This window comes from Panulirus ornatus, chromosome 40 (assembly GCF_036320965.1).
Source record: "Panulirus ornatus isolate Po-2019 chromosome 40, ASM3632096v1, whole genome shotgun sequence".
In the NCBI taxonomy this organism is placed as follows: domain Eukaryota; kingdom Metazoa; phylum Arthropoda; class Malacostraca; order Decapoda; family Palinuridae; genus Panulirus; species Panulirus ornatus.
Window position 1 is genome coordinate 13,254,927 of NC_092263.1, and position 27,370 is coordinate 13,282,296.

The 27,370-nt window shown below is 37.6% G+C and overlaps 1 protein-coding gene across 1 annotated transcript; it reads right to left on the reverse strand.

Annotated features, from left to right (window-relative positions):
• Positions 1–6,626: 6,626 nt before the first annotated feature.
• Positions 6,627–27,290, reverse strand: KLHL18 (Kelch like family member 18). Its single transcript, XM_071685640.1, has 10 exons — positions 27,096–27,290; positions 25,145–25,275; positions 24,736–24,876; positions 24,033–24,231; positions 21,217–21,377; positions 20,557–20,693; positions 19,475–19,697; positions 18,086–18,302; positions 17,665–17,834; positions 6,627–15,511 (listed from the first exon to the last, which is right to left on the reverse strand). The coding sequence occupies exons 1-10, from the start codon at positions 27,246–27,248 to the stop codon at positions 15,301–15,303; spliced, it is 1,743 nt and encodes a 580-aa protein (XP_071541741.1). The 5' UTR covers positions 27,249–27,290; the 3' UTR covers positions 6,627–15,300.
• Between the last annotated feature and the right edge of the window lie 80 nt (positions 27,291–27,370).

Here is a 27,370-nt window from a genome sequence, read left to right on the forward strand (position 1 = left end):
GATCTGGAGAAGGCATATGATAGAGTTGATAGAGATGCTCTGTGGAAGGTATTAAGAATATATGGTGTGGGAGGCAAGTTGTTAGAAGCAGTGAAAAGTTTTTATCGAGGATGTAAAGCATGTGTACGTGTAGGAAGAGAGGAAAGTGATTGGTTCTCAGTGAATGTAGGTTTGCGGCAGGGGTGTGTGATGTCTCCATGGTTGTTTAATTTGTTTATGGATGGGGTTGTTAGGGAGGTAAATGCAAGAGTCCTGGAAAGAGGGGCAAGTATGAAGTCTGTTGGGGATGAGAGAGCTTGGGAAGTGAGTCAGTTGTTGTTCGCTGATGATACAGCGCTGGTGGCTGATTCATGTGAGAAACTGCAGAAGCTGGTGACTGAGTTTGGTAAAGTGTGTGGAAGAAGAAAGTTAAGAGTAAATGTGAATAAGAGCAAGGTTATTAGGTACAGTAGGGTTGAGGGTCAAGTCAATTGGGAGGTGAGTTTGAATGGAGAAAAACTGGAGGAAGTGAAGTGTTTTAGATATCTGGGAGTGGATCTGTCAGCGGATGGAACCATGGAAGCGGAAGTGGATCATAGGGTGGGGGAGGGGGCGAAAATTTTGGGAGCCTTGAAAAATGTGTGGAAGTCGAGAACATTATCTCGGAAAGCAAAAATGGGTATGTTTGAAGGAATAGTGGTTCCAACAATGTTGTATGGTTGCGAGGCGTGGGCTATGGATAGAGTTGTGCGCAGGAGGATGGATGTGCTGGAAATGAGATGTTTGAGGACAATGTGTGGTGTGAGGTGGTTTGATCGAGTAAGTAACGTAAGGGTAAGAGAGATGTGTGGAAATAAAAAGAGCGTGGTTGAGAGAGCAGAAGAGGGTGTTTTGAAATGGTTTGGGCACATGGAGAGAATGAGTGAGGAAAGATTGACCAAGAGGATATATGTGTCGGAGGTGGAGGGAACGAGGAGAAGAGGGAGACCAAATTGGAGGTGGAAAGATGGAGTGAAAAAGATTTTGTGTGATCGGGGCCTGAACATGCAGGAGGGTGAAAGGAGGGCAAGGAATAGAGTGAATTGGAGCGATGTGGTATACAGGGGTTGACGTGCTGTCAGTGGATTGAATCAAGGCATGTGAAGCGTCTGGGGTAAACCATGGAAAGCTGTGTAGGTATGTATATTTGCGTGTGTGGACGTGTGTATGTACGTGTGTATGGGGGTTGGGCCATTTCTTTCGTCTGTTTCCTCGCGCTACCTCGCAAACGCGGGAGACAGCGACAAAGTATAAAAAAAAAAAAAAAAAAAAAAAAAAAAAAAAAAAATATATATATATATATATATATATATATATATATATATATATATATATATATATATTGCTTCTAGCAACTTACCTCCCACGCCATATAATCTTAAGACCTTCCAAAAAGCATCTCGATCAATCCAGTCATATGCCTTCTCCAGATCCATAAATGCTACATACACATCCATCTGCTTTTCTAAGTATTTCTCTCACACATTCTTCAAAGTAAATACCTGATCCACACATCCTCTACCACTTCTGAAACCACACTGCTCTTCCCCAATCTGATGCTCTGTACATGCCTTCACCCTCTCAATCAATACCCTCCCATATAACTTCCCAGGAATACTCAACAAACTTATACCTCTGTAGTTTGAACACTCATCTTTATCCCCTATGCCTTTGTACAATGGCACTATGCATGCATTCCGCCAATCCTCAGGCACTTCACTATAATCCATACATACCGTGAATATTCTTACCAACCAATCAACAACACAGTCACCTCCTTTTTCTAATAAATTCCACTGCAATACCATCCAAACCCGCTGCCTTGCCAGATTTCATCTGCAAAGCTTTCACTACCTCTTCTCTGTTAACCATACCATCCTCCCTGACGCCTCTCGCTTCGCACACCACCCCGACCAAAAAATCCTATACTTACCACTCTTCTATCAAACACATTCAACAGACCTTCAAAATACTCACTCCATCTTCTCACTTCATCACTACCTGTTATTACTTCCCCACCTGCCGCCTTCATCGATGTTCCCATTTGTTCTTTTGTCTTACGCACGTTATTTACCTCCTTCCAAAACAGTAATAGCTTTTACCAAGGATGTACGGCATGTGTGCGAATAGGAAGAGCAGAGAGTGATTGGTTTCCAGTGAATGTCGGTCTGCGGCAGGGGTGTGTGATGTCCCCATGGTTGTTTAATTTGTTTATGGATGGGGTGGTTATGGAGGTAAATGCAAGAATTCTGGAGAGAGGGGCGAGTATACAGTCTGTTGTAGACGAAAGGGACTTTTCATGTCACTAATTAGGCGCAAATGTTAAACGTCGACTTCAAGCTAAATATATTCATCAAGTCCTTTCTTTGTTAAAGGCATCTGTCATAATGCTTTCAACTGCCCATTCCATATGTTCAATACAAAAAAAAAAATCCCATTGAAACAATGACACCCCCATTCCATGTAGAATCGTCTGCCCACGAGTTTACATCACAATGACTTTCGGGTTTACATTGCTTGTTGGATTACCTTCTAACCTCAAATCTAGCTTAAACTAATAGAACTTGCTCTGTCGGCTCAAGCACAGTTTTATAGGCCTTCATCATTTTGTTAGAATCTATGAGACTAGTACACTAAGTTAGGATATATGGGACTAGTATACTAAGTTAGGATCTATGGGACTAGTACACTAAGTTAGAATCTATGAGACTAGTACACTAAGTTAGGTTCTATGGGACTAGTACACTATGTTAGAATCTATGAAAATAGTACACTAAGAATCTATGGGACTAGTACACTAAGTTAAGATCTATGAGACTAGTACACTTGATTTAGAATCTATGAGACTAGTACACTAAGTTAGGATCTATGGGACAAGAACACCAAGTTAGAATCTATGAGACTAGTACACGTAAGTTAGAATCTATGAGACTAGTATAGCTTATCTAATGTTTTATAATTTTGAGTTCCTGTTAATATCAGTTTTCCTCTTAACCTTCTCTTTTTTCAAGTAAGAGAAATTCTATTTTAATCGGCTCAACGGCATATTGTAGCCTAGGATTTTCTAATAGCAAAGCAACGTCTAGTATGAATCATCTAGCTAGAATGTATGAGACTAGAATAAACTAGCCATCTTCTGATGGATGAGGCTAGTATATCCTATCCCTTGCCTGTTGTATGAAACTAATATATCCTACCACTATACTGTTGTAAACAAACAACGGTTTATTGGTAAGGATTACGATGAACACGCTTTTACATTTAATCAGAACACACACCAAAAATTATAATAAGTAAAACAGAACTCTTAAAATAAGAAAGGCATAGGTGAGATCAGGTATGGAATAGGGGACAGTGATATCCCAAGATGGGTCTGGTGTAGGTAAGTGTAAGCTTTAATCAATTGTGGCGGTGTATTATACATTTCTTTTTTTTTTTTTTTTTTAGGGTGTGGACGATGCAAAGAAAAAGCATGGCTACCCTTGAGGTCATACATTTGCCAAGCGAGATAGGCAGTCCCTAGTAATGCCCAACTGTTCATCACAGGGATGCTGATGTCTCTTATAGATAGGTCGGGTTGTATATATATATTTTTTTTAATGATTAATAGGTACATAACTTGGCATTACTTATGCAGATGACCATCTTATTTCCCATGGCCCCAAGTTATGGAGATCCAGGGTGCTAAGTGAATTACGAGCCCGGTAGATACTAATTGGTAATTAAATGTCTTTGGGAGTTCCCTTAACAGTACCTTGGATCATGACCAGGGGAATGCAAATGGGGGCCTTAATTCCTTCGCTGGTTTATGAAATTACCAAAAGTCGATTCCTAACAACGCAACCAACCAGGAGCATAAATCAACTCTTTATGGCCAATAGGGCCAACGACCTCAACTGCTGGTGTTGGGATAATGAACGAAGCATTTTATATGCAAACAACTAGAGATGTAAATTTGTTTACGCAAACGAACCCCAGGGTTCATAAAACCTATATTTGCGGCTGTAGGTGTATATATTGGCTTAGGAACATGAACTTCCTTCTAGAACCTTAAAATCACTTCAACGTTGGTAAATATAGTTCATGCCCAATACTTCAGCTGTATCTATAGTAAAAACAAAAAAAAAAAAAAAGGGGGGGCAACCCGCCAACTTGCGATTTGAATATTGCGGGTTGGGTTACAATTTCTGCCTTCTCTCTTCTTGGTTATAATTTCAGGACTTAGCGTATGTCCTTTGGAGACACAGACGGATCTTAACAGGTAATTATCTTATATTATACAACCTTCTCTCAAACGTTCCCCCCATTTTACAAGTCTAATTCCTTTGCCTTTGTTTAAGTAAAACACACACACACACACACACACACATATATATATATATATATATATATATATATATATATATATATATATATATATATATATATATATATATATATAACATGTTGCTTAATTACAATAAATGACACATGGAAAAATTAAGGTATAACCCGAAATTGGTTCAGAGCTTCCTTGACCCGAACATCCAGTTGGCCTCCGCACCAAAGCTTATCCTAAACTTCCAAACCAAATTCACATTATCTTCAGCTTAGCTCAAAAGCCAAGCTTGAGACTTCGTGCCAACTTAAGTTAAGCTTTGTTAGGACCACCGAAACTTTAAGCCAGCACTAACGCTAAACTAGGTTAAGACAGGTCATCTACAGGTAATTTTTCAATCGTGTATGATTCCTGTATATAATGTCTTATCGCGTCTTCAAGTGTACTGTCTTCACCCCTGAAGTGAGGTCATCACCCCTTGGACAAACGAGGCCAAAGGTTGTTGACTGGAATATATAAAATAGGGAAAATGATCTCATGCCGCTATCATGTGGGTTTAGGGGGTTGTTGAAGCCCCAAAGATATGATGTTATAAACATACATAAATTTCGGGATGGCTGAAAAGGTGATTAAAATAATCTCTCTCTCTCTCTTTCAAATATTTATCAATCTACTATCTGACGTCTACTATAATGGAGGCATTTAAATTTTTTTTATCTATCGTAATAAACATCACTGGGAGCCCTGGCACAGGTGTTGCAACATAGTAATTTTCGAGCAAAACCAATTCATTTCAAAAGGTAATATTTTGTATTACTGCTTCTTTCACTTAACATCTACATGCATCGGAAAACTCTACCCTCTCATACCTTTCCCAATAATTAAGATCCTACACATTTCGTTTTTTTTTCTTTTCACTTCCTCCAAAATTCGTAAATACTCTCCCTTGTCTCCTCTTCTTCCCTTTCATTAATCTCCCCATTTTCCATTTAAGACCCGGCCTTGATGTGGACTTTGGTCCATGACTGGAGACTCCAACGTAAAACTATATATATATATATTCATCCATTTTATACTTTATGGCCGTTTCCCGTGTCAACGAAGTAGAGCCAGGAAACAGACGAAGACCCAGCCACTCATATACACACATATATGCATACACGCTCATTCACGTACATATATATACACAGCCATATACATATATATACACATGTACATCTTCATACTCGCTTGCTTTCATCCATTCCCCACGCCAACCCCGCCCCACAGCATCGCCACCCCCCGCGTCGGCGAGGTAGCGCCAGGAAACAGACAAAAATAAGGTCACATTCGTTCGTACCCATTCTCTATTTGTCATATATCCACTGGTGGGAATAACAGCCTCTCCCTGCAACATGAAAAAAAAAAAAACACACACAAGATGTTACCTGTTTAATCCATATTGTTGTTTATACAATGATTAGAAAACTGGTTGGGACAGGAGAATGATAATGGAAGGGGGCAACTTTGTCAATAATACTACCTACTTTTGTGCGCACATTCATATTCATATGGGCCTACGTGGTGTAACGGCTAGCATTACAGACACTCATGCATGCTTGAGTCGCTTGAGATCAAACCCGTATCGGTTCAAATCCTGTTCATCCTCCCATAAGGGCTGGTCGATAAATGGGTACCTATGGTAGGGTAGAGTCTGTGTGTGTGTGTGTGTGTGTGTGTGTGTGTGTGTGTGTGTGTGTGTGTGTGTGTGTGTGTGTCCATACATACACTGGAGCATAGACATCGTACATACATACAAGGTTAAGATGACCTTACACCACGGGTGATGACGTCTCATCACAGATGATGACCTTACCACGGGTGATGACCTCTCACCATAGATAATGGCCTTGCACCAGGGGGTGATGACCTCTCAACACAGGTGATGACCTTACACCAAGGATGATGACCCTACACCATTTATGATGAGCTTGCCTCAGGGGTAATGACCTCACCAGAAATGATGACCTTAATACGGGGGTAGATGACCTCACACAAGGTAATGACCTTATACTATGGCACTCAGTCACTGAATATTTCTGTGATACCAATACTTGAAGCTTTTTTGTCTTAAGAACACGAAAAGGTCTACTATCATTGAATTCTATGACCCCATTCTGTCATACCAGGGTTTGACGTTTGAGAAGGAATGCAAGCATGACAACTGTTATGTTTATGTTCCGAGTCAACTAAGTAGAGCTCTGCAATATCCTTACCCTAACTATCATGGTTTCTCATCAAAAATGCAAAATAATGGAAACAAAATTTATTACATGTTGTTAAGCTTCCGAGCTTAAAGGGTAACTCTTAAAAACGGTTGTTTTCACTGCATTTTTATTTTCTTTTTACTAGAAAATTTGTGATCTAGCTGATTGACTGTCAGCAGTATACAGTAAATATATTGCTGGGGAATGTACTATCATTTGCAAAATCCCATTATCAGCAATGGTCTTGTTTCCATGATGTGAATTGAAAGTCAACAATATTGTGAAGCATATACACAAAACCCTGCCAACCCTAACTCACACTTCTTTATTGTCATCAATAATGCAGAAATAATCATAAATAAAATTAAGGCCATTTAAACCTATGATATATATATATACAGTACATACTTCATAGTCTTACCTAATGAGATTCTTGAGAGGCATTGTAACCTACAGCTGTATTAAAAAGCATTATATAATTTAAAGAGTGAGGAATCAGCCAGTCTAGATTAAGTAAAAAATTACTAGTGTACATATAAAAATATCAAAATGGCACAGATACATCATAAAAATTTTCATACCACCATACAATACTGTATCTAAATCAAACCCAGTGAGGAAGACACAAGCCTCTTCACAAGTAATAAATGGTATATCCTTAATCACAATTTGAAAATAATAAACAACAGCAACAATATTATAGCATGGGATATTATGCAGTGCTATCACACATCCTAAAATGTTCTGTAAAACTTCACTTTCAGATTGGAGTGACTGATTTCTTTATTGTTATGGAATTTCAAAGGAAGCATGTTGGACAATCCCATGTTTTCACAGCAGATGGCCTCATCTAAAGAAGCCCCAGCCTCAGAGTATTTGTCCTCCTCCTCCTCCTCCAGTAACTATATCCCAAACGGCCAATCAATCATGGCCCTAAATGAAAATAACTGCTAAATCATTCTCTCTCCACACCACCTATATGACATCTGATCCAAGCAAAAATGAATTTATGTCCTGAAGCGAGCTAGTTAACCAACAAAAGGACTGGCAACGTGAAACTAAGTGAAGCACTGAAATAATATCCAAATGTATGGGAAGCAAGCGTATGCATCCTTCACAGTAGCTCGAACTACGTGGATCGGACGTTCATTGAAAAATTCTGAGTTGTCGAACAGACTTCACAAATACGTCATCATTGCCTTCAGGAAGATATCACATCCAACAGAAAACCAGGGAAAAGGTTTTTGGTAACTTGCATGACTCAAATCTCATTAATTTAGAACTCTGTGACTGATAATAGTATTGAAGCAAGTGGATAATCTAAAACTCTGTTGCTAATATTAGTATTGAGGCAAGTACTTTAGGAAACTGGTGAAATGACAATTACACTAAAGCTTCAGCGTACTTAACCAAATGACACAACTAAAATGAATTCAAAAGCAAATCTTTTCTGAGAAATTTTAGCTTTTCCCATTTATAGATGAAAAATTTGGAAAATAAAAAAAATGCCTATTCATGTAAAAATAATTGGTTTACATAATCTATTTTGTTACTAGAAGTCCAACATATAACTTTTTGACTGGTAATTAAAAACCTAAAGAACCAGGATTTTTTTGTGATACAAGCTTTCCTTCTACTAAAAAAGGTATGACAAGGATATAAACATTTTCTTGTAGGCACTGGGGATTACTGACAGTCTTGTGTTTGCACATGGCGTACTGCCTGGGAATGGAATGGGTGGGACCACCTGGCTAGGCCAGATTATATCACTTATTAGGATGGTGTAATTGGTTGGCTCTCTCCTTTGACTCTGCATTGCCTCCCTTTCCTATACAAAGCCACCAAGAGTACTCAGCTATATTCTCATCGCATTGGAAATAACATGATTCATTTTGGAGGGAGACTCAAGACAGACAGACAAAACAGAAGAGCCATAGATGGTATGAAATTTTGGCATGAATCTCCTATGCTAGCCAATACCAAATATACTAACATTGGGCAACCTGAGATCCCACTTCAATTAACAAAGAGCTCAGACTTTTGTGAAATCTTTTTTTTTTTTTGTATTTCTTTTTCACTTGTAACCAAAAAATTTAAGGAGGGTATGTGGGTAGGAGGTCTTTAGTTACGACAGGAAATCTCTCTATCCCAAACACCTCAGTAAACCCAAATTGACCAGGAACAAATCACAACTGAAAATTTTTCCTATAGCTGCACATACAAAATGCAATGATAAAGAAGAGGAAGATAATTATAATTTCCTGAGAATTTCAAGGAACAAAGGAAGCAGACCCATTGGAGAGATTCAATGTTATGGGGATACGACTGGTTAGGTAAGAGAAATTACAAGGTGCAAGAGGTGGGTAGATATGCAACCTGCACCACCAGTTACAGTTGGGTATTTGATATCAGTATGGATCTGTGGTAAGGCTTGCGACAATTACAAAACAATATTCACATTGAATTTGTTTCTGTAAAACTATACGATGAATAAATTGGCAGCAAAATACTTATACATATAGATCCTTAAATGGAGAAAAATATGAAGAATCTCAATCTTAACCAGACCATCAACTCTATTACAGTGAAGACGAAAAACACACAGTTCAATATGAAAAGAGAAACAGACTTTTCAAGACTTTATACAGGTGTGAAAAAACTAAATAAAGAGGTATGTTGAAAAAATAATCAAATGTTTTGCTAGCTCAAGCATCATAACTGATACAGAGCATAATTCTTCCTTTTAAGGTTCATGTTTAGCCAAAGATGGTCAATGTTAAGGGCACCTCAAAGCCTTGTTCCATCAGTAAAAGAATGCTCTGATATTCATAAGGAAGCCACAAGGAAATTCTGAGCATTAAGTATGTCTTTGAAGAGTCTATGCATGAACCCAAATCATGTATAATCTACAAACAGGAAAGAACCCCTTTAGGATTCACAGAGTTAAATTCACTGACCACAAGTCTTTTTTACTCACAAATACTTTCTAAATCACAATAATATCCTTGTCTATTCAGTTAACCTGAACAATTTTTTTTGCTATGCTTGCCTTTTGGGAGGGAAAAAGCAAAATTGGCTGGCCCTGTGTGAAATTTACAACTACAGTATTATCTTCCTTGAAAAGAGTGAGGTTTCCATAACTGGGTCCTGCTATTCTCACATAAAAGGACTATCTAACATGCTTCCTTCAAAAAACAAAGAAAAAAAAAAGTAAAATAACTTGTGACACCAACTAAATCCATGAATCATACCTGAGCACATATTCGTGAAGATCACAGTATATCTGGTAGAAATATTATGCCCAGCAGAACAATGAGAAATTGTGACTTGGTATTGTGACACACATTTATTGGGGGTTTATTCAATGCTTATTTCCTAAATCACCTTTTCTCCTTATGAAGTGTGGAAGAAAAAAAAAATTTCACTTCATTCCACAGCAGAAATAATCAACATACTCTTTCACACTCTCTCGATCTACAGTTCAGTCTCCTTCTACAGGCTCTCCCATTCCCTTTCCATACAATTCTTTAGTATCAAAAAACTAATCTATCCTTCTTTCTGCTTATAAACTGCACTATAATTAGTACCCCTGACTTGCAATTAAAACCTACACCTCACACCTGTTTCTCTGATTTATTTGGTGTTTATCTTCAAGTGATGCTAACTTCTTTTCTAGAAGAAGTTTCAGGAACTTGTGGCTCTTCCAATTGGAAGATTGGGATTTAGTTTCTTTTTTTCAGAGTTCTGACAGCTGGTTTCACTTATTTCAACTCTTAGTGCTAATTCTAACATAAAAATGAAACATCTGATTTCAAAACAGGTACAAAGAGTATAATGAAATATGTTGTGTGAAAGTATTCAAAACTTAAGGGCTAGATAATCAGTTTACTGGACTGTTAAAACTTATAACTTCCTGCATCGTATAAATCAAGAATGTATGATGATGCTCTTAAGGTACCTAAGAGAGACATGGCCACCCCTGTCCATTTCAAGACACAATATTGAAATCACTTCCAGCATTTATAATATACAAAGAAAAATGCAACAAAACTGCTCTCCTTTAGCACCATTAGTGATATAACTACAAAATCTGACTTGACCTACGCTGTAGATATAATCAACTACAAACTTTCAGAATAATATATATATTGTTGGTATAAATAATGATATATATAACCTTGTTTACAAACATGGATAATCACCAAGCTTGGAAAAAAGTAGTTTTCATGCAGGTAAATATGAATAACCATTGCCTAACCAAAAACATGAAAAATGCCTAATGACACTAACTGTTTATGCGATTCTATTACAGTGAAAATGGCGATAGATTTACAAGTAAAAAATGTGGTACAAAAATTTTCTTCACATTAGTAAGGACTTATTTCTGCTGTTTAACAGGTGCAACATGTCATGGCTTAAGTCTGACATCAACTGTCAATCAAGTAATACAATGACATGGAAAGAAACCCAAAGTGCAAAAAAAATTACCAAACTACCCCAAAGCAACTGGCTACTGGTTGTAGGTTAATGTGAACCATATCAAGAACGAATAATTAATAGTATATTCTGAGCCCCTCACAAATCAGCATCACTGCTATGATAAACCCAACATATTTCAAAGCAAATATTCATGATACTTGTGTAAAAGCATACCATCCAACAGCTTTCTAAGACTCTATGAATAAAAATTTTCAAATACCAATTGTGGCCTGGACAGTGTCATGTGAGGCATGGGCTCTACATGAGAAAGTTAGGAACAGGGTGAACGTGTTTGAAATTAAATTTCTGAGGACAATACATGATGTGAAGAGAGTCGCTCGAGTAAGATATGATAGGGTGAGAGAAGGGTATGGTAATGTGAAGAGTATGATTGAGAAAGCTAAAGGTGTCCTGCAATGGTCTGGTCATATGGAGAGAATGAATGAGGAGAGGTTAAAAAAAAAATGATGTGTATGTCAAAGATGGAGGGAAAAAAGGGAAGGGAAAGACTCAACTGAAGATGGAAGGATGGAGTGAAAAAGGTTTTGAGTGCTTGGGACCTGAACATGTACGTGAGAGTAAGGTATGCACGGGATAGAATGAATGGGGGTGATGTGGCATATATGGGGTGAAGTAATGCCATTGGACTTAAACAGGGCATGTAAAGTGGCCATGGAAATCCTAGAAGGTCTGTAAGGCCTTGTGGATAAGTCCATGGTTTTGATGCATCACACACAACAGTTAGACAATGGATGTGAGTGAATGAGACCATTTCTTCATCTGTTTCAGTTGCTACCTTGCTAATATGAGAAACAATAAGTATGTATGGGGAAACATAAGCTTTCAAAAACCAGTAGCCATTTTTGAAATTTTTGCTGAGAAAACCTAACAGCAAATTATCAACTGAATTTTCCTCGAAAGGCTTCTGGATATCACAAATACATCACCAACACAAACGTCTGATATGACATGGTGGTAATCAAAGCTCTTTCTGCCTAAGAGCTTTAACATCAGAAATAGCTAACCCCTAAAATTTTGTATTCTGAGTTACTAATTCATACATGCATTTTCACTATAAACTATAAGTTAAAGGGTCTTCCCTCTGATAGAACTATGGTTAGTATTTTCAGTGCATTAAACATGACAGCTAGAGGACTGATGCAAGTGAATGAGCAAGTGAATGAGGCCCTGTCTTCATCTCTTCCTGGTGCTACCTCACTTATACAGGAAATGGCAAACAATATGGGAGAAGAGGGAATTTAGCATAATATTCAGTAACACATAATAAAATTATAGAAGAAATATAGCTGAAGGCCTTCCTAGATGGCTAAGCCATACAAGAAATAAGTATACTGGTGGAGAGAGCCAATGATGATATGCCTGCAGGTACTGGCCAAGGGTAAACCATGAAAGAGATATATACAGGCAATGACCGAACTGTAAAAAGCCCAAAGTATTTCCAATGAGAATACAAAAGGACTGACAATGAAAATTAGCAATGATTATTCTTTGGTAGCCTGTGCAGCAAGGCTGGAAATTCAATGTATATTTCTACTGATCATCTGGTACCTGGCATAATACCAACTCATATTACTGTATGTGTGTTTTATTTGTCATGAAGGTGCAGATGCTTAGAGGTAACCAGTAAAAATTTTGAAACATGTTAACGAGTCAAGCTGGAGGGAGGCTTGGCTTCTGAAAAATTCACTTTTCAGAACGTCAAACCAGTTTTTCCAAAAATACATGGTACTGACTGAAGGGATGCATAAACCCATGAAAACTAGAGTCTAAGGATGACAAGCATGAATACAGACCATTAAACTGCTAACGCAACACATAACAATCCAACTGCCAGTGGTTGTTAAAATATCTAAGACAATTACCAAGTCTTTGTTGGTTAAGTGTACTTGCTGCCTAAAACCCAGTTACCATGGGGATAGACATGCTATGTACATCACTCAGTTAAAATTACACTCCCTTTGAGTGAGCAAGGTCTTAAATTGGGACACTTGTTTTACAAATAGTTTGCTGCAGTATATACACTCTACTAATGCTACCTGTATAACTGAATACAGTGTCATAGATGTTGCATAGGATACCAACGTTTGCTGCAGGATTTGCAACCAATATGACTACAGGCAGAACTGTAGATGTTTCTATATGAAAGACTATGAAACTCACAAATGAAGTGTAAATGAAATTATGTTCTTTTTCATTTCTCAACAATGTCAAGACCAATGAAGGAGATTATATACAAAGAGTTAGTGATGAATCAAACAAAATGAAAAATACATATAAAAACCACTGGCTATTTTTGACAAATGATTAAATTTTGAAGACTTGTCAACAAGCTTGTTTTATGCAGCACAGAAGTCACGGCTGAGTAATCACAAAGCATCAGAACTTGAAAACATTCCTAGCCTTCCTTGTACTGTCTGGTTATAATAAACTTTCTTCTCAGAAATAAATTTGGCAGAATTTCCCAATGTCCTCAATTGTCTTATGCAAAAAAAGCATCCGAAAAGACACATTAGAACAAATCACGAGATGCCTGCACTCTGCTGACAATATGCAGATGACACAGAATATGTTCTACAAGGTATTTATAGCAAATGAATTATTTCATGCACATAAATTGTACTGCTTCTACTTGCAAGCCATTCAATTTATAACTGTAATGTATCTTTTTGTATTTCAGGTCCACATTGTGTTCAGGCACCTAAACGAAGTCAGCCAACCTAACTGTCAAGAAGAATTCTACAGTGATAATGAGATCAAAATTCCCAAATATGGGAAGCCCGGAGATGAATTTTCAACAGAGGCAAGCCAATAAGGTTTGGCTTCAAAGTGTGGGCTGCTTATGCTTATGCAGGACAGCTTGTTGAAGTTAAGCCATACTATGGCTCTTACATGAGAATTCTAAAGCCCTAAAGAAGTTCTGAATATTGTTAATCAGAGAACTCTAAAGCCTGGTCAACATACCATATTTGACAATCAGTTATCAACATTGCTTGCTAGAAACTGTTGCTGGCTGTGGAACTGGTTCAGCTCAAATACTGGCAGATACTGTCACCATGGAGCACCCCCAATCACCACCACCACAAAAAGAAAGAAAAAATCAACTAAGTTATGGATACTAATTTCCCAATGTGTTTGTGAATGTCACTTTGCAGCTGACTATCCCATTTGTGATTAGAATGCTAATATTTCCCCACTATCTAATTGCGGTGCAGATCAGCCCGGATGCCTACTTTAGCTATTCACACTCTTTAGCCTATAAGACTCAAATCATGTAATGCTGCTGTTCAACTTGAAGGTGTGGAAGACATGAATAACTGTTGATGACTAATGTAGTCTACTGTTTAGATGTCAAGAGACTGAAACTCTAGGTATAAGGAGCCTATATACATTCTATTTCACAAATATCCAGCTATGCAGAGATTTGCAGTACCACTGACTTTGTTTGTATCAGAAGGTAGGATTTTCAGATCACAGCAGAGTGAAAAGCTTTTGATCTTGGATAAAAATTCATGTAGCTAACAGTGTGGTGATGTCAATCCTCTATCTTTCTAACCAAATGCAGAACGCTATTCCAAATTTTTTGTGGCTTGCTAAAGAATCCTTCCTTCAAGATTCTCAAACTAAAATCCTCACTTTTAATGCAATTTGAATAATGAACTTCACATCAGCTTTGATCATGGCAAAAATCAAATTAAGTATCGGGGTGGATCCTAAAAATCATACAAAGCAACAGAAATTTTTTCCCTCAACAGTTAAACAACAGAGGATTCCATGCAGATGTTAAGCCAGACGATGGGCTGGTTAATTCTGCAAGAGCATGTACGAGAAGCCTAGAGCAAGTGTAGTAATTTTTCTTGTGATTTGATGATCACTGGGATACTTTGTTTAAAAAGTTTACCTAGCTATCAAGAAGCCAGGTGTCTGGGAGTAGTATAATGGTTTGAAGAGCTTACCTAGCTACCAAGAAGCCAGTTGTCTGGGAGTAGTTTTGTGGGTATTATGTTATCACAATTCAAACTTCACGTTGATGGATGGTTCAACTGTATGCAGAGTAAGATGATGTCCTTAAGAGTTAACTAACGTCAAGCACAAAAATGTAGTTTTCAAATATTCTTAAAAAAAAAATCTTACTCTTATCCTAAAATGTATAAAGCAAAGGAGAAAGGGGTTCACATTTGGAAGCATTCCTTTAACTTAAACTAAAATTAGTATCACAACTCAGGGGGGAGGAATGACCCCCACCCCTACCCCACCCTCATGTGCACACATTGATGTAATGAATTCCCACTGGTCTTGTTCTGGATTGTAAACTTCGACTGTGGACAGATTAGATACACCATCATAACCACCAATGGCATATAAGCGACCCATATTAGCCACAAGTGCAACTCTACTGCGCGTTACGTTCATAGGTGCGATAAAAGACCATCTGAAAAGGAAATCAATGATATGAATCTCCTTCTCATTGGTGTCCCAAAGTACTAAATGCTAAATCATGATGATGAACACTTGTACTTGCAGAGGTACCCTATGTGATTGAAATATTATGTGTAAAGTGCTAGGGAATACAAGAATGAGAGGACGGAGTTAGAGGGACTGGTATAAAAAGAGAAAAAAACAGGACAGAGAAATGAACACAGATACTATATCATGAAGAAAATAATGAAAAAGAGGAAGGTTGAAAAGATGACACTCTGTACCCAGAATGTGGCAATAGAAAAACTGCTTATATGTAGATGTTTGTTCTGAGGCAAATATTACTTCCAACAGGGTCCTAAAGACTCCAACTTTACACTGCCTAGGACCTTTCAATCACCTTCATTAAAGAAAACAGCTCAGAGTAGTCAACAAGAGAACGGCAAACATTTAATTTATTCACTCCCTCCTTGGAACACCTACCTATTTTGGAAACCAATTAGTGAACCATGGAGGAAAAAATTTATAGCGAGAAGCAATTATTCAGATAAAAAACTTTTCTAGACACAGTAAGTGTTTTTTGTATAATGCTGTTACTGTCAACAGTATATCCTCTGCTAACCAAAGGAGGAGGAAGCGACCCATTTAGTGATATATATAAAAAGACTTGAGATACAAAGCAAGGATCATGAGCACCCGCTATTCTTTAAAATGTACCCAGAAAAAAACCATGTGTGTTCAAAGAAGGAGTTTAATGTGATAACCTCAGGGTAAAAATTCCTGGAAAGGGAAAGACAATAACAAGATTTGGTGGAATGATCACAGATTTAGAAAATAATGATTCTGATGAAATGTCATAATGAATAAAACCAAAAGCATAAGTTACTCATGATACAGCACAACACAAATTCAATCCTTAAAATCATGAACCCACTCTCTGCAAAAACAGTTCCTCTTGTGCTAATCACCTTTGGTACTTCTGCAAATTGGTGTCAACATCAGCCATCTATCCATCTATAACTCAGGAACTAAATACTTAAAAAAAGTTGGATATAAAGAGGTCTACACCTCTTTACAATAATAACAGAGTAATTCTGAAGAACAAGACACATCTTTCTTATACAACCCAAAGTGATTTGTGTTTACTTTTACTTTAAGCGTCATAAAAGATAAACTACTACATGCATCAAAAGGTAAGAGAGAGTGTTACTGGACTTTGCTTGCACGAGGATGCACTATGAGTGAAAAGTTATCTTTGCACATTTATGCAAGCCTCCCTTCTTATGTAAGCCTGCTAAAATCACTCAGTAAATTGTTTATTTCTTTGTATTTCTCATTCTAATCTTCTTCACTTTCCTCACCAACTGATACAAAATAGTTCTTCCCAATAACTTGGGTTATCAAACAATCTACAGTTTCCACAAGGTTTATGTGTACACACAACGTTCAAGTGGATAGCTGTGCACTTACAACAGTGGTCGAAGAGAATACTGAGGAGAAAAGAACTTTTTCCTGTGCCTTCCCCATGACAGAGGAGACCTCTATAGGATACTAATGGTACAATGAGTCTGCTGGATATTTAAACAGAAGCAAGAAAAGTCTGCTCATAAATTGTTGTTGGCAGCTGCTTTCCATGTAATGTTAGCTGCCATTTAAAGGCTGAATTCCTCTAAAGTCCCATAATACCAACACCCACGCATAAATTTTACAGATACTTTTGCAAGCTGAATCTCATCTCCTCTATGATGGCATAATCGATAACTAATAAACAGGCGCTGTTCTGGGTAAAGTCCAACAAAAGAGGAAAGTTGTGCATGAAGAAGTGACAAAATTAAAAGTGAGCTCCATCACAGATTGTTTAGGATTCTTTCTTTAAGTCTTACTAGGGGATTACAGATCAATCCCAAAGACTTTTGGCCATCAGCACAAATAAACAAATATGCCGGATACGAACTTTACACTTTTGGGTTGTTAGCGATAATGAATCAGAAATGAAACTTGTTTTAGGCATTTTACTGCCTGGATGAGAGTATAGGTATCAAGTTGAGTTTAGAACTCAGAAAAAAAGAATCTTATCTAGGGTGCACCTATTATGTTAGAACATACGCTACATTTTCAAAAATATACAGTGCAACTACATTGCTATTTCAAGTGCAGAGAACTAACCTGCTAGTGATGGGATCGTATACCTCCACAGTTCTTAAAAACGTTGAACCATCATAACCACCACATACATACAACTTTCCATCAAGCGTAGCTGCACCAAGGCGACAACGTTTGCTTAGCATTGGAGTAACAAGAGTCCACTGGCCTGTTGTCGGATCATAACGCTCAACCTATAAAATAAGAAAAGTGGATGTCTATAACCATTCATATATCAGCTTTTTTCTTTTTATATCTGACTGCCTTTCCCAATTTGGAGAGAGTGCATCAGTAACTAATCCAATCTCTGGCTGTCATTTAGTACATCAAAACAACACTTAAACCACATTACTCCTCCCATGACAAAACTCTTAAGCATCACTCTCCTACAATCTTTATCAATTATACAGAAAACCATACCTCTGTTATATCATTCAATACTTACTGAGTCAAATATAGAGAGGCCATCATGACCTCCAATAGCATATACATGGCCATCAAAAGCAACCACTCCTGCTGCACTGCGATGTTTGGTCATAGACGTAACCATTAGCCACTTATTGGTTTCACTATTGTAGCACTCCACTGTGTTAAGCGATGCCACACCATCATAGCCACCACACACATAGAGGTGATCATTTAGAACTGCAGCACCAACAGCACTGCAATCAAAATTTTCTTTACAGAAAGCAAAATCAACATTCTGAATTGACATATAGAATTTAGTGAGGGTTTTGACTTCTCCATATTCAGTGTCATCTTTTTAGGAGCAACATAAACAATCTGCATTAACACATATCATGACATCAAGTATGATAAATTCAGTGTCATCTTTTGCACATTCATACAACCCTATTTTACAGCATGAAATATTATGTGGGAGTTCTTTAACGAAACCCTATGAAAAAACATATCCAAGAGACTCTGACCCTTATATGACTGTGATTCTTGGACTCTGAATTCAAAAGAACATAAGAGGGCAGACATGTTGGATATGAAATGCCTGTGGACATGTGGTGTAAGGTGGGTTGACCATGAAAAGAATGACAGTGCAAGAGAAGGGTATAGTTGTAACTCCCATAAGACTGAAAGAGATGATCAGGGTGTGCTGAAGTGGTTCAGACATATGGAAAGGATGAGCAATGAAAGAGTAACTAAGAACTAAGAAGATCTACACATATGAAAAGGAAAAGGAAAAGAAATGATGGGGTGGCATAGGCTTTGGGAAAACAGAACCTGAAGATTCAGGACAGTGATAGGAAACTGTGAACTGGATCGATGTGGTAAGTGGAGATGAAAGGCTGTCAGGGGGTTTAACCAAGACATATAAAGTGGTTATGGTAAAATGAGTAAGTCTGATATTTGCCATGATCAAAGCTGATGTGAAATTCATTATTTAAATTGCATTAAAAGTGATGATTTTATTTTGAGAATCTTGAAGGAAGGATTCTTCAGCAAACCACAAAAAATTTGGACTTTGGATGGTAAGCAATGTTTTCAGTACATTATCCATGACTGCAAATGTTCAAATGAAGCCTTTGTACCTCAAAAAAGCAGAATCACTTGTAAAAAAGTCATACATTAATCTACATTTTTATAATGCGGTCACATACCTGTAATGTGCAATGTAATACAAATTTAGACGCTTGAAAAATTTAAGACTGGTCATTATCTAAGGCTTAAGACTTGACAAATGTTCTAACATGTGCAGTAATCACATTATTTAAGAGACAATTCTATCAAAGGCACAACTCTATATGAGAGAAATGTCTTAAATTCATAGATACATCAATTCTCTACTTGAAGGTAAAAAAGCAAAGCACTGTAACCTTACCTTCGTTTACAATTCATTGGGCACACTTTACTCCAACATTTGCTCACTGGATCAAAAACCTCTACAGTTGCTAGTCTGTCTAAGCCATTGTAACCACCAATGGCATAAAGTTTCTTCTTCATCACCACGACTCCAACCCGTGACCGAAGCATTGACATACTTTCTGCCATTTGCCATCTACCAACAATGGGATTATAAACTTCAACTGTGCTTAATGAATCTCCTGAAAAAAAAGTTAAATATGTTTGATACATCTCTTTAAGCATGGATAGAGGAAGGTTAGAAAAATTTAAAAGGTTACCCCACCGCTCTCCACCCTATCTCTTCTCAGCCCCAAAGTCTTATTCAAAATGAAAAATATGCCATATATTAAGGCCTTGAACACGTATATTTTCTGAACATAAATAAAAGCTCTAAGTATTTTTCAGATGACAAAAACTTTTTGTTCCAAAACTGGAACAAAACATAATGAAATGCTTTTATACTTAAAAATATCATGCAAAATATTTCATGATGCCTCCTCTGACCAACTGGACAAGAAATAATAATGAAGCGAATCATCATGAAATATTCTGATGTATTTAAATAATTACCGGAGTTAATATCCCTAAAACAATTTCTGAACTCCAGAATTATACTTACCATGAGAAATAGGCCCTACACTGAGGTTTTGAAGCATATCTATTATCAGAACATAAATGAACAAAAAAGAAGCAGGTAATAATACCCCAGGATATTTTCTGACCAAAGAACTTTTTGTATAAATACTGGAATATAACAAACTGAAAGGTTTCTATTCTTGAAATGATAATAGAAAATATTTCATTATGTTTCCTCTGGCAGAGAAATCCGAAATAAATTTGAAGCGAATAACAATAAATTGTAAACGTAATCATTTATGTGCTTAATCACGGGAACCAATGGTCCCCAAATAATATTTGTACAAGTACTTATACAATTTTCCTGTCAACTCCCATGAACTTTTTAAATGTTTTATGAAAATCACATTCAATTTGTTTTATCCAAATAAAAGACTTATATTTTCTTATCCACATGTATCATTAGAGTAACACAATTCTTACCTGACTTTGTTAAGCCACCAACAGCATATATGAGTCCTACAATATCGTTACAGCACCGTGGCCTTGTGCGGAAGCTCTGCAGTAATGGTCGCCGCTCTGGCATGAGGTGATAGTCTTTGGCTTCATCTAATAAATCTCTGTGTAGAAATAAAACTAATTAATCTCCTTGCTGGTGAATGTGCTCTTTCTCTATTCAAAATAAAATATGGAAAACATTTATCTCATCATCACAAAGAGGTAAGGACCACAAAGCACCCTCAATGCATTTATCAAGTGCATCCTTAGCAAATGAGTTGCCAAAATGTAGAGAAGGAAAGTGATGCACGATAATGAAGTCAATCCTTCTACTAAGCCATTTAATCTATGTCCAATATGTCTTCCTGCAACCACAGTAGGACAGCATAGGCTGACATCTTTTTTCATACTTGTTCATTGTTTCCCACATCAGGAAAGTAGTGCCAAGAACAGATCAAGGCCATATTTTCTCACATCAATATGAAAAAGGCATTTACGAATAATGCTTTGTTATCTGATAAACAGATAATGATGTCACTGTGACATAAATACTATTGTGAAAAGGAAAACATATATGACATATATTCACTGTAGATAAGAATTACATAGTAATCACTTGATGAATTCTAAAAAGCTAGTACCTACCTGCACTCGTGCGATGATCGAATTAAATTTTCTGTGGCTACACAGTCTGTCAGGTACTGTGGTGTTAGCAGTGGCATACGCACTTTAGTCAACAACTCTGGCAAGTTGTCACCTCGCTGATCAAGGTCTCGCTTTGTCCAAGCCATGACTGCCTCAAACACCTGTTTAAAATATGGAATTATGGATGTCAAAAGTAAGAAAAAACACATCTTTTCCATAGAGGCCAACATGGCACAAGTAAAAACAAGAACCAATTAAGGATCAATCACTTTGGACGAAAAGAAAAAAGTGAAATAAAAAGAATGTAAGGAGGAAGGAAATTCTACGGCTTAGCTATTAGAAGACAGGATGAGGTATCATAACTTCATTCTAGAATGGCTAGTCTCCACACAAAAACCATGGGAAGCAGCTGCAAGATGCATCCCTGATAACATTTGTTTGAATCTGAACTGTAAACTTTAGCAAAATAAAGCCCTAAATAACTGAAAATAACCTAACTTTGACCTGCAACCTTCAACAAAACATGTCTTACTTACTGAAAATAAAAAATCTTACATGACTGTCCAAAGAATAACAATGTACAAGTGAGGTGTAAAAGCAAATGTGGTCTGATTGGGAAAGCTGACCATGGTGTACTGGAATGGTACAGAGCAGATGAGAAGAAAGGCTTAAGAATAACTACATATCAAAAGTGAACGGAGCCAGGGGGAGGGCAAGACGAAGGAGATCGAAAGGAAGAATTGAAGAAGGCTTTGGGGTACTGAAGCCTGAACACTTTGGACAGTAAAAGGCAGCCATGGTATGAAGTGAACTGGATCAATGTGGTATACTGTGGAGGAACTGCTTAACCAATGGGCTTACTTATGGCATATGAATCAGTCAAGGTAAACCATGGAATAGTCTATGGTATACTGGCCCTGGATGGGAGCTGTGACTTTCAGTATATTAAGCATGAGAGTTAATGTGTGCTCTAGTTTGTTTGTTCCTGACACTACATTTCCTAAGGGAGAAGGCTGGCAAAGTGGCAATAGTGGTGTGTCAGAAATGGTGGTAGTGGAGGTGGCTGAGATGACGACACAGGTGGTTGTAAGGGTATCACAGAAAAGCTGGAATTGGTGGTTGTGTGGGTAGTCGCAGAGACTGGAAGAATGGTGGCAAGAATAAGGGTAGTGGTAGTGGCTGCAACAGGGGTGGCAAAATGAGTGGCAGTGAGGGTGTCACGGATGATTATAGAGTGGTGGCAAAGGGGATGGATGCAGCAATGGTGGAGAGAGGGTAGCACAGACAGTGGAAGATGTGGTCGTGGCAATATGGGTGGAGGCAAAGGATGGCAGAGATGGTGATAGGAGTGGTGGTAATAGTTGTTGAAGAGGTGGAAAAGGTGATGGTAGAGTTGAGGGCTCAGGTAGATGATGATGAGATGGGAAAGGGACTGGCAAATATGGTGGAAGTGGTGACACTGGTGTTGGCAGACCAGTTGTAGATGCTTTGTGGGATCAGTTGTTGTGGTCCAAGAGTTGGTGGTAGTGTTGAAACATGAAATGCAATGGTGGTTGTTCCAATGATCTCAAAACCAACTGGAACCTACCCTCTCCCAAGAGGAACACAAGTGACAAGTCTAAATGAAATCCATCTTGTTGAAATGAGGTTATTGTGGGGAAAATTAAGAGGTAACAAGTTGGGCAGTGACCCGTCCCTTGACCTTCTGACCTTTAAATCGAGAGGGAGCTTCCTCACTGTATAGAAAACACACTTGCTATATCATCATGAAATCCCTTTTGTACAATTGAAAGTTATTGTACTGAAACAATGTCATCTACAAATCTGGCTAAAACCTCAAAATCCAAGCCACTGAAATTTTGCATGGGAACAAAATCATCTCTAAAATCGATGCAGATGATACTGGACCTAATGCTTAACCAATTCCTTTACTGAGAGAGATGGGGGTTGGAACACACTGCTTTTGGGGAAGACCTTAAAGCACACATAAAGTTGAATCAATAAATAAAGTTACAAGATCATGCGTCATATAGTAGTTGAGACAAACATAAAATGATCATATAACCATGGTATGCATACACACGCACACACAGACGTGGATACCAAGGGTAGTAAAATAGTTCATCTCTACTCCACAAGGATGAACTCAAAATCAAAATCTTGTTAAGAAAGTAATCAGCTGTCTTACCAATTTCATGTGCATGAGTCCTTATGTCTAAAGTTATGTCATTCATATTTTCATATGATAAAACAACTTTTTATCCCTCGGGATAGGGGAGAAAGAATACTTCCCACATATTCCCTGCGTGTTGTAAAAGGCGACTAAAAGGGGAGACAGCGGGGTGGGCTGGAAATCCTCCCCTCTCGTTTTTTTTAATTTTCCAAAAGAAGGAACAGAGAAGGGGGCCAGGTGAGGATAATCCCTCAAAGGCTCAGTCCCCTGTTCTTAATGCTACCTCGCTAATGCGGGAAATGGCGAATAGTATGAAAGAAAGAAAAGAAAACAACTTTTATCAGTTACTATTTCAACCTTACAGATCAACTGTAAGGTTAAAAAAATTGTGAACACGCATAATACGAAGGGGTAAATCAAAGAAAAAGCAATTGTGCAAAGAGCATCATAAATACATGGGGTTGCAAAGTATGCAAGAACACAAGAATATTTGTTGAAACCAGTGTTTCAGGTTTTGCATACTCTACAGTGCTGTACAGATGAACATTCTTTGATTAATACAGGTATAATTTCAACAAATTCAGCAACAGCAAACAGAAAAAGCATAACCCAAACGGCAAGAAAAAATATAATGTTAACTTACACTTTCCTCACTCTGAACATTCAGTTCATCACGAGAGATAATTTCTCTCACATCTGAGAAGCAGAGATTCAGGAATTCCTCAGACATGGAGACATCCACAAAGTGTTTCTGAAGGTAACGATTAGTTGCTTCTACTAAAGACCAACAAGCCAAGGTGTCAGCAAATGCTCTAATACCAAGGACATTGTGTGGGTGCAACCTGAAAAATAAATAAAAGTTAGCACCATAATCAAGGCAGTGCAGGTTAGGCCATAAGAATTTTTCAAACAATTTAAAACTATGAAGATTTGTAATTAACACTTATATACCAGTGAGTTAATGAAACAAAGAGAAAACTACTTTTAAGGGACATAAATTATTTTTCTAATTGATGCATCATGATCAATGCCCTTAGTCTGTTAGTTTTGCCTCTATTGTGGTCTGCAAGTTCTGAGCGAATTTATTACAGTAAAAAAGAAAGTTAACATTCACAATTCCTGAACAGATATGACAGGTAATAAGATAATGGACAGGTTCTAATTACTATAAATATTAACACAAAGTTCTTGGATTGCTTGAATCTTGAAGACATGTGGACAGAGAAATGAGTAATTTTATGATTCTGATGCATCCTTACAAATCCAATCTTGATCTCCGAATGTTTAATAGTCAGACGGTACTATCAGCATCTTACATTAAAACCAATCAAAATCTAATTCCTCACCTGTGCTTGAGGAAGTCTGCACAAGCTTCCCGAACTTTAGAGAGCTGGAGGAATGATGCGCCTACCAATAAGCTTTGTACATTACCACCATCAATCTTGACTTTTCCAGAATAGGCAAAGTTGATTAAAGATTCGAGTGCACTGCAATCAAAGTGAGCATGAGGTAAATTTAATATGAAAACAGTAGCCCTTATGAAATCAATGATATCCTTGTCAACACACACATTCTCAACAACTTAAACTTTATAGTTTTCCACAGCACACTTAAAAATTTTGGAAAGTAAATCATCAAGGTGAAATGCTTTATATTACTGAAGCTGTTCCTTAGTAGATTTCTAGTACAGGAAAAATGTACAGAAAAAAATAATGAACATCTTGAAAAATTCAGTAAAAAATGAAAGAGTCTTACCTAGGTTCTATTCCTTGCATGGTAATTTCCTTTTGCTTACTTTCAGCCATGTCATGAGTAAACATGGCATTGTAATAAGGTATGACGGCTGCCAATACAATTCGATGAGCAGTGAAACACTGGTCATCAACCTGAAAATGTTTAATGAAAATGATAACAAAATCAGAAACCTTCAGGAAAATGCATCATTCTGAGGGATATCTTAAATGTGCAAACACCTGAATTTGTGATATTTTCAGACAATGGTATTCAGATTGTGTTGTATGGCAGTAATACTTTCTTATTTCCAGTGTATCTCAATTTGAATTCCTTGTTTCATCATTCTTGCTCCTATTTCACGTTCCATTCCATCATTCATTCCATCTTTCATATTTCTTCTAACACGACTGTAGTTCTAACCAGGATCTAATCAACATGATCCCATCAGAAGTTTGAGGCCTAAATCACTTATTTCTTGGTTGCTTTATTTTCCTTCCATAATGTTCTGCCATTCCATGAAGCACTGTTTTTCACTTTACTTGATAATCATTAGTGCTTCAGAAATACCGGGAAGTATGGCATCACGTCACCATGATGAAGTCCGCAAAACAAATTCACAAAAATATGGAAAACAAACTGCGAGCATAACCATATATTTCACCGGTCAAATGGATCTCCCACAGTATCATAGGTTCAATTCACTAACTCCTACCGCAATAATTTTGCATTCGGGTGAATTTGTGTGGAATTCAGAATCATGGGGATATCTCTTATACCAGTCGAACCCATGACTGAGCACTGTCCAAATGCCACTGTCTGCCAAAATATACAACAATCAAGCCCCTAGGTGGGGTTTTCATCAATTCTATTAATCATCTACAACTGTTTCACTTACTATTACACTACATAACACTACATTTTTACCCGATGTATACAGGATAAAAATGTATCCTCTCGGATGAGTCCAATGAATTTGGAAATGAACAGTGTGACTTGTGTTGTCCTAGCAGGGATGGTAAGCATGTACGTGAGAATGATTTCTGAATATCTATGGTAGCCCCACTCTATGGTTATTTCTGCTGTTATATGAAATAAATATGACATTTATCATAGCATACATCAGGAAACGTTGCAAGCAATTAGTATATTACAATCTCACGAAAGCAAGGCTACCAATGTAAGGCCAGACCAGAGGGCATTTCTCAAAATACTTTGATCATGGTGTTATACCGATTCACACACCAAGGGTAAGATACGCTTCATAATATGTGTACAAGAACCTCATTACTATTACCTTAATTAATATTAGGGAAAATGCAATGCTCCAAATCATGTTCTGCAACATTACCTAAACACTACACTAACAATGCAGAACAAAATCGCTCAAATCTCCAAAGTTACTCGCAATGCAGAGACATACTAGTCTCTTGGGAGAAATACGTCAATAGAACACGTTAATGACTTTTCAACTGAGAACGATCAAAACAGTCTTCCCATGAATCCATGCAAGCATGCAGTCCATCAATGGCAGCCTATGACCAAAACTATTCCATTTTCTAGAAATCACTTGAAAATAAAGTATACGTCAACTTCTACGGAGAATTTGGTGGTTCTCAAGTATTCCTTCGACTCCCAAGTGTTTTGCAGACTCTTACGTTACTTAACCCCACAATTCCCTTGAATTCCAATGCCCTTTCAACGTCTGAGATATCTAAAATCATATATATACATAAAACATATAATCCCAGTCATGTTTTCCATTATCCTAATGTACAAACTTGATCTTTTTTAACATAAATATTTATTAAATATAGAAAGAAATAAGAACACTCATTTTTTTTTCAAATTAAAGGATTCCAGGTCATACCCTAAAGCCCTTAAGAGTACGACCCTCCCCCTGACCACCCTAACCCCATGCTCAACACGCATGGCTCATCCACCCCCCCCCCCCCACACCACCACTCTGGCCTACCTTTAACGTCACATCACACAGCTTCCCTTTCCTTCTAATATCCTCCATAACCTGGAAGCCTCCCATCGGCAGGTCATCCTGATTAAAGATGGTGAAGTCATCGTTCTCAACTATGTTTTCTAATTCTATTTCAAACTTGAGTTCCTCCTCCATGATCCTCCGCCTGACACAATGGCCACAGCTGCTGTTTATAAACAAACGCCCTCAGGATACACGCCCATTGGCCTCCGACTTCACCCTCTCAGCCAATCATATCCCAGTTTTAAAACCGAGGA

Coding starts and splice junctions, on each gene's coding strand:
- KLHL18 (XM_071685640.1), bottom strand. CDS start 27,248: ATGGAGGAGGAACTCAAGTTTGAAATAGAATTAGAAAACATAGTTGAG. Junction 25,276..27,095: donor TGTGTGATGTGACGTTAAAG/GTAGGCCAGAGT, acceptor AAACATTTTCAG/GTTGATGACCAGTGTTTCAC. Junction 19,698..20,556: donor TGGTGGCTTAACAAAGTCAG/GTAAGAATTGTG, acceptor CTTTTTTTTCAG/GAGATTCATTAAGCACAGTT.